Source organism: Lithobates pipiens, unplaced genomic scaffold (assembly GCF_037356315.1).
Source record: "Lithobates pipiens isolate NorthernLeopardFrog02 unplaced genomic scaffold, aLitPip1_a1.2 Scaffold_8, whole genome shotgun sequence".
NCBI lineage: Eukaryota > Metazoa > Chordata > Amphibia > Anura > Ranidae > Lithobates > Lithobates pipiens.
In genome coordinates, this window is record NW_027507903.1 from 63295712 (window position 1) to 63314732 (window position 19021).

The 19021-nt window shown below is 47.7% G+C and overlaps 2 protein-coding genes across 3 annotated transcripts in view; one reads left to right on the forward strand and one right to left on the reverse strand.

Annotated features, from left to right (window-relative positions):
• The window catches only part of BLOC1S6 (biogenesis of lysosomal organelles complex 1 subunit 6), a 33740-nt gene extending 32744 nt beyond the window's left edge, over window positions 1-996 (reverse strand). The window contains exon 1 of one of the 2 annotated variants that reach the window (XM_077474089.1): window positions 792-996. In XM_077474089.1, coding sequence (XP_077330215.1) covers window positions 792-864 — 73 coding nt within the window. In that variant the 5' untranslated portion in view covers window positions 865-996. The remainder of the gene's footprint in view (window positions 1-791) is intronic. The other variant, XM_077474088.1, reaches the window with a different exon arrangement.
• Window positions 997-1166: 170 nt separating this feature from the next.
• Window positions 1167-19021, forward strand: part of SLC30A4 (solute carrier family 30 member 4) — a 49482-nt gene continuing 31627 nt past the window's right edge. The window contains exons 1-2 of the mRNA XM_077474087.1: window positions 1167-1640; window positions 18311-18457. Coding sequence (XP_077330213.1) covers window positions 1262-1640; window positions 18311-18457 — 526 coding nt within the window. The 5' untranslated portion in view covers window positions 1167-1261. The remainder of the gene's footprint in view (window positions 1641-18310; window positions 18458-19021) is intronic.

A 19021-nucleotide genomic window follows, 5' to 3' on the forward strand; every position in this document is an offset into this window, starting at 1 on the left:
GACCTGATAATAAAGTGGTTCAAAACGCAGCTGCACAGAACCGCGGGGCGCTGCAGCACCATGCAGTCTCACACATGCAAAAATGACTTGCATCTTCCGATTCATGGTGGTGCTAGTAAGCATTTAATGTCTGCAAAAGAGCAAGGCATTTTTCTTGTGGTTTGGGAATACATGCAATTATTCACATGTTACCGACCCGCACATATGTGAGCCTTTTTTTTTTTGTTACAGGTGTTTCTACCTCCCACACTACCATTGAACTCTATGGGAATGTGGGTTTTGATTAAAGTGCATCAAAGTCCTCCATGCTGCATCATTGATGCGTTTTCATCATGTATGGCTAAAAACAGGCATAAGAGTGTGACGTGCAAGAAATGCTCTGGACACACGTGAAGCGACCCTTGGGCTGAACATACACTTTACAATCTGACTGTAGAATCTGTAGATTTACCAAAACTGTGTAATATGAGGTCAGACCTAAACAGTTCATCCAGATCATACCCAATCAGGCAGGTCCTTGTACTGTATAGTGAATGGCAGGGCTGAAGGTGATTGTACGATCAGATTGTACAGTGTGTGGTCAGATTTACACCAATGATCAGCTGACATGAAAGGTTGTGACTTCCCTTCCTGTATATAGGATCACCATGACAGGAGGATCACCATAAAAGGCAGGTAATATAATAAACAGGAGGCCAGCAATGGCAGTCTTATTCCTCTTCTGACCAATCAGATGATTGCACTGAACTTCCACAAGACACATCCAGGGACACACTGCTCTGCCCACCTACCTGCTGCACCCACTCCCCCCTGGGGTATCCTGCTGTCTACTGTCTGTCCATCACCGCTGCCTTCTTCCTCCATGAAATCCAGCTTTCCCCTCCTCAGCTGATTTCAGCCTGACCCAGGCATGTGATCCCCGGCTAGGAGAACCCGGAAATAGCTCGTTTACTTCTTTGGAGACAAGCCTGCTCGCGTTAACGTTGATGTCAATAAAGCTTGATGAAGGAAAGTTTTCAATGGGGCGGAATGTGCGCTTTTACCGCTAGAGGACGCTCATTCACACCAGTAGGGGAGTGGGCGTCTTGTGACAACTTGAAGCTCGCCCGCGGCAGACACGTGGTTCGGTGTTTGCCTCGCGCGTCCCCGCGGTGTCATGTGACCGATTGTTTTTAGAGCCCTAGCGGCTGGAACCCGGAAGTGGTGGAGTGCGGAGAGTGACACGGGTCGGCTGTCAGATCGCCGAGCTGTGCGGGCTGCCATGTGGCGGCGGCCCCCTGCCTGGTGGAGTGCTCTGCGGGTGAAGCTTCGCAGGGACGAGCAGCCGCCTTACCTGAGCGATGACACGGGCTTCGACTACCCGGACGGAGCGGAGGAGGCGGACGGAGAGCTGCCCCCCTCTATCAATAAGCTGAGGGTGCTGGTGTCCGATGACTGCCCGGCCATCAATGGAGGGACCCTGGCCTTGTCCTCCGATGATGACTCCTTACTGGAGAGGGAGCCACCGGAGCCCCCGGTCCGCACAGAGCCGTGTGAGAGCTGCCAGCACCGGGGGGAGCGGAGGAGGGACAGGACGGTGAAGAGGAGGCTGGGCCTGGCCGCCCTACTATACCTTCTATTCATGGGGGCCGAGTTGCTGGGTGAGAGCCGGGGACTGAGGGGGGACACCACACCGTACTCCAATATATTCCTCCCCCTCCGGGGACACCGTACCCCCAGTGTATGCCCTCCGGGGACACCGTACCCCCAGTGTATGCCCTCCGGGGACACCGCACCCCCAATGTATCACCCCCCCTCCCGGGACACCATACACTCAATACATCCCAACCCCCCCCCCCCCTGCCAGGGAAACCGTGCTCCCAATACATACCCCCCGGGACACCATACTCCCGTACATGTCCCCCCTGGGGACACCATACGGTACACTGCTACCCAATACACCGGGACACCATACTCTCACGGACACCACATCGGACACTGCGACCCAATACATCCCCTGGGTACACCATACTCCCAATAAACCCCCCTCAGGGACACCATGCTGTACACTGCAACCCAATACACTTCCCCCCCTGGGAATACCACACCGGACACTGTAATCTAATACACTCCCCGGGGACACCATATTGTACACTGCAACCCAATACACTAACCCCTCCCGCCCCATGGGGGACTCCTCCCCGTCGGGGGCACCACACTCCCCCCTGGGATACCACACCGGACACTGACCCAATACATCCCCTGGGGACACCACATCGGACACTGTAACCCAATACATCCCCCAGGGACACCATGTCGGATACTGCAAACCAATACACTCATGGGGGGGGGATCTTCCAACGGTGACACTAGTTCTGTTGACAACCAGGGATTCCCTCACTTTGGAGGGATTTCCTCAAACGTCATATTTTAGCTATGGGACAGAAAGTAAAGGGAGATCTCCCCAATGGGACACAGATGGCAAAGGGCTCACTCAGATTTGCAGCTGCTATTGCTGCTCCTCTGAAAAGTGATCATCGGTGGATAAGGGTGTTTGACAAGCAAAGAAAATAAAAACGCTGAATACTGATTTAAGGTTGTTCAGTTTATATCAGTTTATAGCACTTTTAACTCCGCTTATCCCCACTGAGCAGGCAGATGACAGGTCTGTCTCCACTCACCGTGCAGAGTGGAGATGAACCCAGTCCCGCTCTCCTCTTTGGGGAAATTGGGTAAAATGGCTGTGCTTTTTCATCTGATCATAACCGATCCGCCAGACAGGCGGAAAATAGGACCACCATCCGCCTGGAGATTGAATAGCGGTGGATGTCAGCTGACATCCGCCACTCCAGAGAAGACTGGAGGGTCTGGTCAGGTCTGCCTGAAAAACCAGCAGGTGGACCTGATCGGACCGCCCGTGTGAAAGGGGCTTTACTTTTCAGTTCATTTTATATCAGTTTGCATACCCGTGGTTTACATCTGTTTTTTCTATTTAATTATTTTTTAAGTTGTTGAGAAAACGAATCATAGCTGAAAAAGTATAAAACAAAGTTTCCTGCCAAAACTGGTCAAAACAGACCAGATCTAAATGTACAACATCCGTTTACCTCCAACTAGATTGTTTAAATGGAAAAGGACGCAGTCTTGTTTTGTTTAACAAATGCACCTGAACGGACACAGATGTTTACATCCACAAGCCCATAGAAATTAATTGCTGTCCATTTTTCATCCAAAAATGGACAAATGAGAAACGGACAAATGTGAAAGGCCCTAATTGTCTTTGAAAGGTAGATGTCAGAGCTTCTGGTCATCTCAACCAACACTGAAATGAACTCTGTATGACTAATGCTGCCTTCTCTGGGCTGAAAAAAATACCAGAGTGTCTTCTCTGCTAAAAATGACCCGACAGCTGTCAGTTGAAAGAAATTTGTAGACATAGCAGGAAAACTAAGGTTGCAGGGTTGCCCCACTGATCTCTGACCACTTCTGCTTACAGAACCCATCCCTAGTAATGCACTGACTGCGCTGACAGCTCTCCTGCTGACTGTCTTTGATTTAGGTCGGGTTCACGCTGGTTCAACACGACTGTTGTATGACTGACATCCTACTTTGCTCTGCAACATCAGTCCTATTTCCATCCTACTTGAATGAACAGGATATGATTTTGCTCCAAATTTGAGATGGTCCACCTTGTCCTTTTGACCACTCAAAACCCAGTGTGACATAAATTCCTTTTTCTGATGCTGTAATCTCCATGTCGGGTGTCACAAGTCGGATGTTTAGGACAAGGATTAGACTTCATTTATATTGAATGGGCTGAAAAACGGACCAAAGTAGTGCAGGAACCTTTTCTAAAGTCAGACCGACCTGTGTCGGACTAGTTAGAACAGTTCTCATAGGGAAACATTGATTTGTACACTTCATGCGTCATGTGCTCCCAAAGTCGGAGCGTATGTTGCACCAGTGTGAACTAGACCTGACATACTTTGCTATAGTAAACCAGGACAGTGTGAAGATCGGCTTTTTATTCGCTTCTTTCTAATAAACCTGACCTAACTTGCTTTACCCAATAGAAAATATATCTTTTTGTTGCAGTGGTTTATTTGTTGTTAGTAAATCTCTAGAACAGGCTCTAATGCATGCAGCCTTTTGGACCTTTTTTGTGAGCAAGGTTTTATATAAATGTATTTTTGTTCAATCGTTTTTTAATTGTTAGCAGTCAACTGTAATTATAGGGGTGAGTTCACAGTACTAAATCAAACATTCAAGTAGCAGAAGAAATTCTAATTTCTTGCTTCTTGGTAGTTTTGTCTTTAGATTTAGATGCGGCCCTGTTTGACTTGTTGATACAAGTGTGGCCCTGAGACTGTTTTGAGTTGGTAATCACTGGTCTCTAATAGTGATGGACGAACTTCCGACGGGACGTTTCGCGAATGCGGACCGCAAACGCGGCCGATAGTTTGCGAACCGGAACGTTCGCGGCGGGCCCCATTGACTTCAATGGGAGGTGAACTTTGCAAACCTACAGGTCAAATTTGCAGCCACAAAATAATTACTAGCTGTGCAAACATAGTCCCACCACATGGCCAAATACATAACACATGTTTGAGGTGAATCTGGGATCGACAACTACAAGCATTCTTTTTTTATATGGGAAATTGTTGTGACAATTCAGGACTGTGGAGCGCATGAAGGCAATGGAGGAGAGGGAAGGTCAGGGTAGGCAAAGAAGAGGGTGCAGGAGATGATCACCAGCAGCGTGACATACAGCAATGACACCTGCACCGTGATAGAGAGCACTGACATCAGCAGCGTGACATACAGCAATGACACCTGCACCGTGATAGAGAGCACTGACATCAGCAGCGTGACATACAGCAATGACACCCGCACGGTGATAGAGTCATCTGACACCCGCACGGTGATAGAGTCATCTGACACCCGCACGGTGATAGAGTCATCTGACACCCGCACGGTGATAGAGTCATCTGACACCCGCACGGTGATAGAGTCATCTGACACCCGCACGGTGATAGAGTCATCTGACACCCGCACGGTGATAGAGTCATCTGACACCCGCACGGTGATAGAGTCATCTGACACCCGCACGGTGATAGAGTCATCTGACACCCGCACGGTGATAGAGTCATCTGACACCCGCACGGTGATAGAGAGCACTGACGCCTGCACCATAAGCAGCCCCAGGAGGAAGTCAGCATAGCACAGGGATGGTGGGAGCCCCTCATAATGAGCATAGCACAGGGATGGTGGGAGCCCCTCATAATATGCACAGCAGAGGTACAGCCCCAGGAGGAAGTCAGCACAGCACAGGGATGGTGGGAGCCCCTCATAATAAGCAGCCCCAGGAGGATGTCAGCATAGCACAGGGATGGTGGGAGCCCCTCATAATAAGCAGCCCCAGGAGGAAGTCAGCACAGCACAGGGATGGTGGGAGCCCCTCATAATAAGCAGCCTCAGGAGGAAGTCAGCACAGCACAGGGATGGTGGGAGCCCCTCATAATAAGCAGCCCCAGGAGGAAGTCAGCATAGCACAGGGATGGTGGGAGCCCCTCATAATGAGCATAGCACAGGGATGGTGGGAGCCCCTCATAATATGCACAGCAGAGGTACAGCCCCAGGAGGAAGTCAGCACAGCACAGGGATGGTGGGAGCCCCTCATAATAAGCAGCCCCAGGAGGATGTCAGCATAGCACAGGGATGGTGGGAGCCCCTCATAATAAGCAGCCCCAGGAGGATGTCAGCACAGCACAGGGATGGTGGGAGCCCCTCATAATAAGCAGCCCCAGGAGGAAGTCAGCACAGCACAGGGATGGTGGGAGCCCCTCATAATAAGCAGCCCCAGGAGGAAGTCAGCATAGCACAGGGATGGTGGGAGCCCCTCATAATGAGCATAGCACAGGGATGGTGGGAGCCCCTCATAATATGCACAGCAGAGGTACAGCCCCAGGAGAAAGTCAGCACAGGGATGGTTGGAGCCCCTCATAATAAGCAGCCCCAGTAGAAATATGACACCGCTCAACCTCTTCAAAGAGGAGGGTACGGGCGTATAGTATGGTGTGCTTTTTTTGGACAAGGAAGTGAGCCAAATGAAGAAAGAAGGTCTGTGTGCTCGATTTAAAAAATTATTTATAGACATATGCATGGTCTACTGGTCACATGTGTTGAATTCTTCCGAGTTCCATGCCTCATTAATTTTACGTCAGTCCCTATACTGATGGACTGCTGCAGTATAGGGCAGCGGTCAGCAGTAGTGCACCTCAACCCTATGTATTGTGGACCTATACCAGTCCTTACAGAATAGCAGACTGTACCTCACTCAACCCTATGTACTGTAGCACCCTACACCAGGTTACCAGTCCTTATATAAGGACCTTTGTGGAACAAGTAGGTTGTGAATGATTAGCAGACTGCAGCAGTCAAGTATAATATTCTTTCTATATTTGGAAGAAAGAATATTATACGTGTACAAGCCTATTACCATACCACTGATACCAGTCCTGAAAAGAACCTTTGTGGACCTAATATAGTAACAGCTACTGATTAAACTGACCCTCACTGCCTCACACACAGCTTCCTGCCTGTCCCTATATAAACTGACAAAATAGAGGCTGCTGGAACAATAACTGGAATAGCACTTTTGTGGACCTGATAGTAACAGCTAATGACTAAACTGACTGTCCCTGCAGCACACACCATCCTGTCCCTTTCTCTACACCGACAAAAGACACTCTGGCTGCTGCAACAATCACTAGCACAGCACTGCCTCAAACCTATATCCTGAACTACACCTAACACCTATACCAGTCCTGAAAATAACTTTTGTGTACCAAATAGCTAGCGATTTGGGTCACTGCAATCTCTCCCTGCTCCACACAGCAACCTCTCCCTATAGTGACAGAAGAAAGAATGTAAAATGGCCGCCGGATCGGGTCTATTTATAAGTTAGGGGGAATGTCCAAGGATGGATGTGTCATCATAGGTCAAAGTTCTTTTACACAGAAAACACGGAAGTCCACCGGGCGAACGGCGGCAATAGTCTGCCGATCGGGCGGACCGCGAACAGCCAAAATTTGCAGCGAAACGGCCGCTGGGCGAACCGTTCGGCCATCACTAGTCTCTAACAGTGTTTCTCTGCCTTTTTTGAGTCAAGACACCCCTTAAAATTCTGCACAATCTCAATGCTATAAATTGTAAAAAAAATAAAATTTAGTTTTGCATAATGCAGGAGCATTTTACATACTTTGGACATCCAACATCTGAACCGTTAAATTTTTTTTTTACAAAGCAAATTCACCTTTGTACTGACTAGACCTCCAGAGATTCTGATCTCTCTCATTCAGCTAAAGTTATCCTAGTGCTAATGGAGAGGGGCAACCAAGGATCCTGTGCAGGCACCTGATGTCCTTATTATTGAATGACATCATTATTTAGGATGTCACTGGCTGGGCCGCACGGAGTCTATGGTTGTAATGCAGTACAGTGAAAACCTGTGGCTTTGGGTAACAAAAAGGCAGACTGTATCCACTGACTGGCTTAAACTATTTTTCAGCAATTTTTGTGTGTTTTGCCAAGGCACCATTGATGAACCCAGAAGGCACCCTAGTTGAAAAATACTGGTCTGGAAAATGTTTCAGACATGAAAGGCAGGGCTATACTCTAACAGTGGTCTCTAAACTGTGGCCCGAGGGTCAGATGTGGCCCTTAGCTTGCCTTTGGGGCACTATTCAACCAACTGACACCAATGACAGCACCATTCCTTCTACTGACCCCATCAATGGGGCACTATTCCTCCCATTAAAACCAATAGGGCACTTATCTCAAGGCATTTTCCACTCCCAATGGCCCACCTAAAGCCTTAAGGGACAGTAAACTGGCCCTTAGAAACTTTGGAAACCCCTGCTCTATAACACTGATTAATAGCAAAAACATGAATTATATTGAAATTATTTCCTCTATTTGTCGGAAACCTACATCATTTTTCAGGGGAATTATGCATGTGTTGTATTTTTAACGATAACGCATTTCCCAGGAAGTGGTGTTTTTTTACGTAACCTGACATCTAATATAAAGCTGTAAAGAAAGAACATATTATTTTCTTATTTGGCAGTTGTAAGTTAATCAGGATCAGGAAATCAATAGCTACCTGTTTTGCCAACCCAGCATTTAATTTAATATCTTGTATATAATGGAAAAACTCCCTAAAAATACTATGTATACTATGTTTAGCAGTAGACCGATCTAACAGGTTTCACGAAACAAGGTTTACCGTAAGCCTTAACATATACTGTACCAGATCTGATCCGTAAAATAGTTTTGCTTCCTGAAACCGGCTACTGCTTTCATAGAGGTATGTGTGTGTATATGTATGTACGCAACATGCTTGTCACCTGGTGGTCAAGGGAATGGCACACATCGGAGTGAGAGCCTTCTAAAGCTAGGACATTCTTTAACTTAATGCATTTCTCACAAAGTAAAAAATGCCCCAGTACCAGTACCGAGTCTCCATTCAATCCAGAGCTGTGCCCATCTGTGGCGGCACTCTGCATTCACAGGACAGAGGGCGGTTTGGGCCTGCTCTGTGCATACCATTGCATAGATCACATATGTGTAACCTATGCTTTTATGCTAGAGGATAAAGAGAACCGGCACAACTGCCAGGATTTAAAAAAAACAAACCTTGTTTACTGAAATGTTTGTTTTTCAGTTGCACAAACTTTGGGTACTTTCAACTTCACACCTCTGCCTTAAGAATGATAACGACAAAAGCACTTTTTTCTTAAACCCTTACATATACTTAGCGCAGTGACTGGCCTCAGGTTATACACAAAGATGAAACAAATCCTACATAAGTTTTACCTGTTTATTTGCATTTTTTTCTTCTCTAAATCCATTCAAAGCACAGAATTTATATGGCTTGTCTGAGCAGTCAGTAAAACGGGGGTGGAGAGCTAAAGTTACTCTGCCGAGCTCAGCGAGGTGAGCTCTGAGCTGATTGGAGGGGGCAGAAAGAGACACCCCCCCTGCACACAGGAACAGAGCTGAGGCTGTCAATCACAAACTGTGTGCAGTCGCTCCCTCCCTATCACCATTTTTCTTTGTGTCAGGAAAATTTGTCAGAAGTATCTCATGCTGGTAGCAGACAAACAAAATGGCATACAAAAATGACACTCTTTACTGCTGATATTCTCTTTACTACTCAAGATAACAGGTGCCCTGTATCTTCAGCCTCATAACTCCGTCTCTCATCATCTTTCTTTCATTGCTCATATGCTGCAGGGGGAAATACATCCACTGCTCCATGTTTACCCCGGGAAAAGGGACTCTTCTCTGTTACGTAGCAAGGTCTACTTGTGTCACACTTCCAGAAAACAGGTCTTCTCCCTCTGATACTCTTAACCCCTTTGCACAGGTGCCTCTCAGCCTTTTAAGGGGTTTTAGATGCCATGACCGTCCTAAATGGCTTTCACAGCGGTCACATGATCGGAAAGATTTCCATTAGCTGCCGGTAAGTGTCTAGTGAGTGCTCAGGGTGCACGCTCTCGTGACAGGTGCTTTTGCACTGTGGTATGCAAATATGCAGCCACTCAGTGCCAAGGCCCACCTGTCGAGAGACCGCATATTTGCATGCCACCTTACCAGCCCCATTCCAAAACCTTTCCTTTACTGCTTGTCAGATGGCATTCAGCACATCTCCAGAAAAAAAACGGAAAATTCCTATCAAAATACTTACCGTAATTTTCCTTTCCTGATGGACTCCATGGCAGCAACGTGTGGGTTAAGTCCCGCCTCCACTACCCTATAGGACACCACTCCCATAAATCTTTGCTCCCTGCCCATGGCCGTGTTCGGTAACTAGCCTACTCCAGTCATTTTGGGAGGGAACTCCTGCTGCCATGGAGTCCATCAGGAAAGGAAAATTACGGTAAGTATTTTGATAGGAATTTTCCGTTTTCCTGACAGACTCCATGGCAGCAACGTGTGGGAAATAACTCGCCAAACACACTCGGGAGGGCAAAATGCTGAACAAAAATGTATGTAACACTGTCAACCGACAGCACCTTTAAACCAAAATCAATGGAAGATAAACTGGTAGGTTCGACACAACAGTGAGCCATGAATAGATGACCAAGAGGCAGCCTTGCAGATAAACTCAGGAGCCACATGACGTGAAGCTGCCCAAGAAGTAGAGAGACTTCTCGTGGAATGTGCCGTAACCGCCTCAGGAGGAGCCAAGCCCTTCTCTTTAAAAGCCCACTGGATCGCCTGAACCACCCACGTGGCGATGGATCTGACCAAAGCCCAAAGGCCTTTGTTTTTACAGTGAAAAAGAACAAAAAGATAATCTGATTGCCGGAAAGAAGCTGTTGCCTCCAAGTATCGTTTCAGAATAATTCCCATGTCGAGAGGATGAAGATCCTGACTCCCAGCCGAATTAAAGGTAGGAAGAGTAATATCCTGAATTTCGTGGAAGACTGAGGTAACCTATGGATTCGACCCCAGTATTGGCACTAGGACCACTCTGTCAGGAAAAAATGTGAGGAAAGGATCCTTTGATCCTAAAGACTGAAACTCAGAGACTCCTTTTGCTGAAGATATGGCTACCAAAAAAAGATGTCATTAGGGACAATTCTTTGATTGAAAGTGTTCAGTCCAGTTGTGAAAAGAAGACGAGAACCAGCGGTAAATCCACTTGGGGAATCTAGGTTTCCTCTGTGGTCTAAGTCTAATTGCTCCTTTAAAGAATTGCTGAACCAAGGGATGTTTAAGCCCAGGATACTCCAGAGACTTGTACGCGAAGAGCGCTGACAGATAGGGGAATGTCTAGTCTGGACTGTAAGAGAGTCAAAACATCCTGAACCGTCAGATTACCATTAGAGCAAGACTTGGAAGACAAGTGACTTGTGAATCTAGACCAAATCCTCTCATACACCTGGTTGGTACTTTTCCTTCTTGCACTCATGAGAGTAGAAAAGGCCTCCTTGGGACAACCCAGAGCCTCTAATCTTCCCCTCTCAAAAACCAGACCCTCAGACATAGATGGGCCGGACAGGGATGGAGCTTCGAGCCCTGGGATAGAAGATCGGGTCTGAGAGGTAAGGGAATCGGATCTCTGACGCTGAGGAGCATTAGAAGCGAAAACCATGGCCTGTTGGGCCAAAGAGGTATTACAGCTATCACCTCTACTGCTTCTGATTTGAGTCTCCGCAGGAACTGTAGAATAATAGGAATCGGAGGAAAGGCGTAAGCTTTGTTGAACCGCCATCGATCCGTCAGTGCATCCACTCCGTAAGCCTGAGGATCCCGAAACCTGGAATAATACCTTGCCAGTTTCTTGTTGCAAGGAGAGGCACATAGGTCAACCTCTGGGGAGAAACATAACGTTAGAATCCGCCTGAAAACTTCCTCGTGAAGAGACCATTCGTTGTTGTCCAGATTGACTCAAGACAGGAAGTCCGCTTGGACGTTCTGCGTTCCTGGAACATAAGTTGCTGTAATGCTGACCAGGTTCTTCTGAGCCCAAGACATGATTGGCTCTACCCCCTGAAGAAGGGACAGACTCCGAGTACCTCCTTGTCACCCTATATATGCCACTGCTGTTGTGTTGTCTAGTCCGAGAAGAACCGAAGTTCCTGAGATCAGATGACGAAAGGCTAGGAGCGCCCGGAAGGCTGTCTTTAATTCTAGAATATTCGACACCATCCCCCTGGAAGGGAAGTCCCAGGTGCCTTGTGCTACTTCCGTCAAACAGTGGGCGCCCCAGCCCCTGTTGCTGGCATCCAAAGTTATTGATATCCATGAGATGGGGAGAATGGAATGACAACTGAATAGATTCTCCTTCCGAAGCCACCAGGGCAGAGAGATTCTCATTGAAGATGTGATCCGGATAAGTTGAGTCTTGTCGCCTAACCATTGGTGAAGAAACCCTTTTTAGAATGGTCTCATCTTCCATTGGGCCCACTTCGCCATTGGAATGGTGGCCACCATAGTGCCAATAATTCTCAGGCACTGAAGAGCCGGGAGATGGGAGGCTGAGAGGGCCGGACGAATTCTGTCCCGAATTACCGCTACTTTCTCTTCGGGTAATGAGATGGAGCCCTTCACTGTGTTGAAGAGTGCGCCTAGGAACACAAGAGACTGGGAAGGAATTAACTGACTCTTTTCTAGATTCAGGATCCAACCGAATTCTTGAAGAGTGGAAATAACCTGATCCTTGTGCAATAACAGACGGTCTCTGTCCTGGACTAGCAGCAGAAGATCGTCCAAATAGTGGTGAAGACGAATCCCCTTGGATCTCAATAGAGCCACTACGGCCAACAACACCTTTGAAAGACTCGGGGGGATGTTGAAAGCCCGAACGGGAGACATACGAACTGAAGATGTGGTTTTCCTACTGAAAATCGCAGAAACTGCTGAAAATCTTCTGCCACAGAGACATGAAAGTAAGCGTCCTAGGTCCTTGAAAAAGGACGGTTTATTGAAAACATCCAGACGCCTGACTGTTGTATTGTTGACAAGGTTTCTATCTTGAACCTTTTCCTTTTTGATAAAATGATTCAGATGTGTAAGGTCTATGACTGGCCTCCAAGAACCGTTTTTCTTTTGGACCATAAAAAGAGGAGAATAAATTCCTCTCCCTCGTTGATCATCTGGCACGGGAACGGCAGCGCCTTGAGCCAGTAAAGATTTCACGTAGGCCAACAGGATCTGCCTTTTTTTCTTCTGAGGTCGGAAGGAAGGTGGGAACATACTTTAGTCCTGGGGACCTGCTAAAGGTCCAAGAATGACCTGAAGAGACCGTTCTGACGGTTCAGAAGTCCTGGACTGAGGCTGCCCAGACATGCCGAAAAAGTAGAAGATGAGCCCCCACCTGGTCTATCTGAGCGGGCCCAATCTCAAAAAGATTTGCTTGGTTCCCTCTCTCCTGTCGCACTGCTCTTGGCGGATTTCTTGAAAGGAGGACTGCCTTGACTTCCATGACCTGGAATATTTTTGACCCGGTCTATAGCTACGGGCCTCCCTGGCCTGCTCTTGATATTGCTTTATAGGAAAAAATCTCGTCTGGCTTTCTAAACGTCTATCCTGAGGGAGAAACCCCGACTTCCCACCAGAGGCCCGGGTTATGGCATTATCCGACTCATTCCCAAAAAGGGAAGAACCCTCGAAAGGGATATGGCACTACACCTGTTTAGATGCTGGATCAGCCAGCCAGGGACGGAGCCCAAGAGCCCGTTTGGCGGTTACAGCTGAAAGCATAACCCGAGACACCAAGCGGATGATGTCAATCGAAGCCTGCCCCAGAAAAGCCAATACAAGCCGTAACTCCTGGATAGGAGAGTTTTGCGACTTCATCCGAAATGTTTCTGAGGGTATCATCCACCCTGTCCGTCCAGACTTCCATGGCCTTGGACATTGCCGCTAAAGCCAATGCTGGCTTGCATGCCAAACCAGCAAGTGAGGTAGACTCTTTTTAAATCGGAATCAATCCGCCTATCTAAGGCATCCTTAAATGAAACTGTATCTTCCAATGGAAGGGTTACATGTTTTACTAGTCTCATCACTGCTGCATCCACGAGAGGAGCTGAAACCAGATACTTGACCTCATCCTCCTTAAAGGGATATAACCTTAGGACTTTTGAGAGCATACTATTCTTTTTCTCAACTTTTAGTCCATTCATCCGTGATGACCTCACCAAGTTCAGACAGGAATGGAAAGTTAAGACGCTCCCTTTTAAGATGCTTAAAATACTTCCTTTGTTTGGAAGGATTAGCCAAGTTCACAGCCTCTCTGATAGCCTTCACCAAGGGGGAAAGTAAGGCAAAGTCAAACCCCACACAGGTACTATCTTCCTCAGAAGCTCCTGAGCATGCGACTCCCTGACTGGAGACTGAGGTGACTTCTGACTGAGGCACAGGAGCCTGACTGGCACCGATCCCCTTGAGGGATTCTTCACCACATTTTCCACAAGGGACCTTAGATGCTGGTCCGTACCCCCTCTCTCACTAGAGGCTTTGGAAAAGCAGAGGTCACACAGGGATTTCCCAGTAAGAACTTGCGATCTGCATCCCCAGCAAGTATTAATAACTGAACGGCAGGATGAGCCTTGGAGGAGCGAGATCGATCCTCGCTACGGCGCCCAGATCTTGAGGGTGAGCCGTGATGTTTAGACTTAGAATATGAATGCCGGTGGTAAGACTTAGAAGAATTGCTTCCTCTATGCGTTGAGCTGCGTTGCTGTTCTGATCTAGATGGGCTAAGACAGAGATAGAAGAGACATACAGATAAGGAAAGAAAACACACTGACTAATACCGGACCACTCCCCCCCCCTTACTTCCTCCCCAGACAGTACCTATTATGAGAGGGCTGGCCACATACCGGCGGAGGTGAGTCCATATCTCTAGGGGTTTCCATAAATGCTGCAAAGACATATAAGTAAGGCTGAGGGAATCAAACACACACACGCCCACCCCCTTCTCCCAGAAGGCCACCTACCTCCACAGCAGAAAACCTGGACAAGGGGAAGTCACGAAATAACCTGCAAGCATTCCCAAAGCCTGCAGGCTATTTTCTAAGTTTAAATAAAGCGCCTTAATGACGTCATCACCGCGACCTGTGTACCGCTACAGCGCATGCGCGAATAGCGTCATCCCGCCGCCACCGCGCCCGCGCGAACCAAGCCTCGGTCCTGTGCCGTACGCGCGCATGCGCAGAACGAACGTACCGACGAAGACCCGGAAGTGAGCGCCGGTCTGGAACGCAGGCTAATCCGACCGTCATGCCTATACCCACATACACAGACATAGAAAACGAACGGAAAATGAAGGAGAAACGGCAAAAAAAAAACAAACACAAACTGCTGCCATGGAAAAGAGGAACAATCTTACCGCTCCCACACGATCGTCTCCAGGCCGAAGGTAAGCACCATACATACCGGACTTCTCAGGGCAAAATAGGTCGCCTGCTATTTAGCTGGGCTATCCGACCAAATGCGCAGCCTGCCTGCCAGTGGCTAGGTTTCTGGCTTCCTCCAGCGCTTATATCCAATGCCCACTCCATACCCCGCTAGTAGCTAGGGCTTAGCGGAGTCATGCGACAATTCCATCCAGTCGCAATTCGGCCAAACCAACAATGGAACCGTGTGGGAGCAATCTTCAGGTAGAAAGACCATAACGTCTGGTCCTACGGAGGAGGACAAAAAAAGAACACGGCCATGGGCAGGGAGCAAAGATTTATGGGAGTGGTGTCCTATAGGGTAGTGGAGGCGGGACTTAACCCACACGTTGCTGCCATGGAGTCTGTCAGGAAAAAATCATTTAACATTTAAAGCATTTATTACCCCAAAAAAATAAAATAAAGATCCTGTTCCTTTTAACCACTTGAGATCCGCGCTATAGCCGAATGACGGCTACAGCGCGGATCTCCTTTTCCGGGACTACGTCCGTGCACGAGCGTCCTGCGTGCCCCCTGAGGGGCGCGCTCTGTGATCGGCGAGTCTACGAGACTCGCTTGATCACCGATCCGTGCAAGCGATCCCGACCCCTTATCACGTGATCAGCTGTCAGCCAATGACAGCTGATCATGTGATAGAGCGAAGCCGGTAATCGGCTATTATTCCTCCTCACGCTGACAGCGCGAGGAGAAAAAAAAAAAAGCCGATCAGCGGCGGCCGTGATCGGGACATTAGTCCCGATCACTGCCAGCCCTGCCAGTGCCCACCTGCCCCCTGCTTTGCCTGCCTAAATAAAAAATGTGCCCCCCCTATCAGTGCCACCCAGCAGTGCCCACAGTGCCACCCAGCAGTGCCCACAGTCTGTCTCAACAAAGGTGCTGCACCCCAGTGCCACATATCCGTGCCCAGCAGTGCCACCTATCAGTCCCATCTATCAGTGGTACCCATCCGTGCCCTCTTATCTGTGCCCGCCTGTGCCCATCGGTGCCGCCTTATCTGTGCCCATCGGTGCCGCCTTAACTATGCCTATCAGTGCCCACCAATGCAGCCTATCAGTGCCCACCAGTGCAGCCTATCAGTGCTGCCTCATCAGCGCACTTCAATGAAGGAGAAAAATGACCTGTTTGCAAAATTTTATAACAAACTATTAAACATGATTTTTATTTTATTTTTTTGCATCTTTTTTTGTTTGTTTAGCAAAAAATAAAACTCCCAGCTGTGATTAAATACCACCAAAAGAAAGCTCTATTTGTGGGAAAAAAATGATAAAAATTTCATTTGGGTACAGTGTTGTATGACCGCGCAATTGTCATTCAAAATGCATCAGCGCTGAAAGCTGAAAATTGGTCTGGGACTGAGGGGGGTTTAAGTGCCCAGTAAGCAAGTGGTTAAAGCATGTTATACTGCACAGTGCTTGTGCTGTGTAATTTGGCCCCCTGTGTCACCTGTAATACCTGGCTGATCCTGCCAGTTTCTTCCCTCCCCCCTGTATGCTGACTCAATATATCATGGCTGCCGAGCTCTGACACCAGAGTCAGGGTACGTGCCTCTGCCATTCACAGCCTGCTCTGTGTCTCCTGTGTGCTCTCCCCCCTCTTCTCTGCCTGACAGCTCCATGTCTGCGCCACCCCCTCCCATCCTGCTGCTCAAATTACTGTTTATTTTTCATAATCCTCAGTTTTTTACTGTAATGGCACATGCAGTGTGTGGGGCCGCCTCACTCCTCCTCCCCTCCTGACTTTCATCAGCTTGGGGGGGATCCTTGGCCCCGTCGACTGCATTTGTCAGGCCGAGAGAGAACAGAAGTGACGGGTCAATGAGCGCAGATTAGTGGTCTATAAACAAGGTATATACAGCATTATTTTCATGAAGCACAGTCACAGGGGGCTATTACAGTAAAAAAAAGAGGATTATGAAAAATAGATTGGTGGTTTAACAACCACTTTAAGTGAATGTATGTTTTATGAACAGTAGAAAATTAAAATGACTGGTTATGGCTTTAAATAGGGTTGCAAAGAATCGTTACCGATCCGTGATCCGAACGGGTCACCCCGCTTGGATCGGCACACAGCGCGCTCCGTGGAGTGCTCCGTGGTCTCGGCCTTAGGAAAGGCTGCGGCTTCGGCCTAACTCCGAAGCGGCGGCCATCTTTCTACACCCAGTGATTGCTCCGTCAAATGACGATCACTTATAAACAAACCGGCGTCATGACATGACGTTGGTTCCTCCCTCCCCCCTCTGTACTGATCTGTACTGTGGAGGGGAGAGATCGGTGTCAGCAGCGCTGTGGGCTGGATCTGTAGTGCCACAGCGCTGCTCTGTGACAGCCATCCCTCCATACCCTGCCAATACCCAGCAATACTCTGCCAATACCCTGCCATAACCCAGCCATACTCAGCCAATATTACAGTGGGGGAGATTGTGGATATTACAGTGGGGACTATATGGTGGTGGAATTTTCACAGGTTTTTGCAAATTCAATTATTATTTGCTGATCCGAAAAATGATCCGATCCATGACTGATCTGAGGAGCAATCCGATCCGTGAGTTTTTTGATCCGTTGCACCCCTAGCTTTAAAGGATAAGTTCACCTTTTGTTATGTCCCACCTGTTCTTAGGGTGGAACATGTAAAATGTTCCAGCATTTACAGCCTCCCACCCCCAATCCTCCTTCCTATCGCAGTCCTCTCCCTGCACCTGCTGTCACAATATGAAAAAGGTGCCGCTGTGCGGTGCTTCTCCCACACAACCACATCATTCATTTACAGTTTCTTGTGACTGATTTCCTACAAGTGCCATCAGCCATAGCGGCTAAAGAATTGTAGTGAGGGTGCTGGTGAAGCACGCTGGTAGTCATTGATTTTCCTACTTTCAGGTAGCTGTCTGCCTGTATGAGGTATGAGCAAACCGCTATGCTGAGAGTCTACATGGGGGTATGATTGCACCTGTGTTCTGCTAATCACGGGTGCAATACTCTGCACGCTCCCTTTTATTTATATATATATATATATATATATATATATATATATATATATATATATATATATATATATATATATATAGCATTAGCAGTTGGAATGTAAACGGAGATCGTTAAAAATACCATTGCTGTTAATTGCAACATTTTAATCCATTAATCCTAAATTCTGATCTTTGTCCCCTAGTGACAGTAGAATAAGTATGTCTACATCTTGTAAATTTAATAGCGCATAATGCATAGCTTAACCTAACGTGTTTCCCACATGTGGTCTGTACTGTATTTCATTCCCTCCAGCGTTGTGTTCAAAGGTGTCTTATTCATTGACGGCTTAAATGGAGAATTCTTAACAGGTTATTTGACTCTTTAATGATTTTATTACAGGTGGATACTTTGCTAACAGCCTTGCTATTATGACTGATGCACTTCATATGCTAACTGATCTCAGCAGTATTATTTTGACCTTGCTCGCACTGTGGCTTTCCGCAAAGTCTCCCAACAAACGTTTCACCTTTGGATTCCATCGCTTAGGTGCGTTTTTATCTTTTAGTGTTTTGAAAAACAAATACATTTCAGGCTGCATATTGAGAAACTGTAACCTTATATGTTTATGTGCTTATATATGGGATTTGCAAGCCAAAATCTTTTGTTTTCACTTCAGCTGCAGAAAGTTATTTTTAATTGCCCCTAAACAAACCATGTTTCTCACTCCCCCTGGGACTTTTAGACCCCTTTCACACTGGGGCGTTTTTAGGCGCTTTAGGCCCCTTTCACACATGCGGACCGTATGTCCGTATTTCATCCATCCGTTTGCAGACATACATGCAATCCGCAGACACTCGCTATCTCCCGCCTCCGCTTTTGTCCGACTCTGCAGACGGAGGAAAATCCTATTTTTCTATCCATCTGCAGATCGGATGAACACGGACAGACGGTCCGTGTTCGTCCGATTCCCATAGAGGAGAGCGGAGAGCTGACAGGACGGTCCCTGCACAGTGTGCCGGGACCGCCCTGTTATCCGCCGGCTCAGCGGGGACAACGGAGCGATCCCCGCTGAGCAAGCGGATCATCACGGGGTGGATCATTACTTATCCG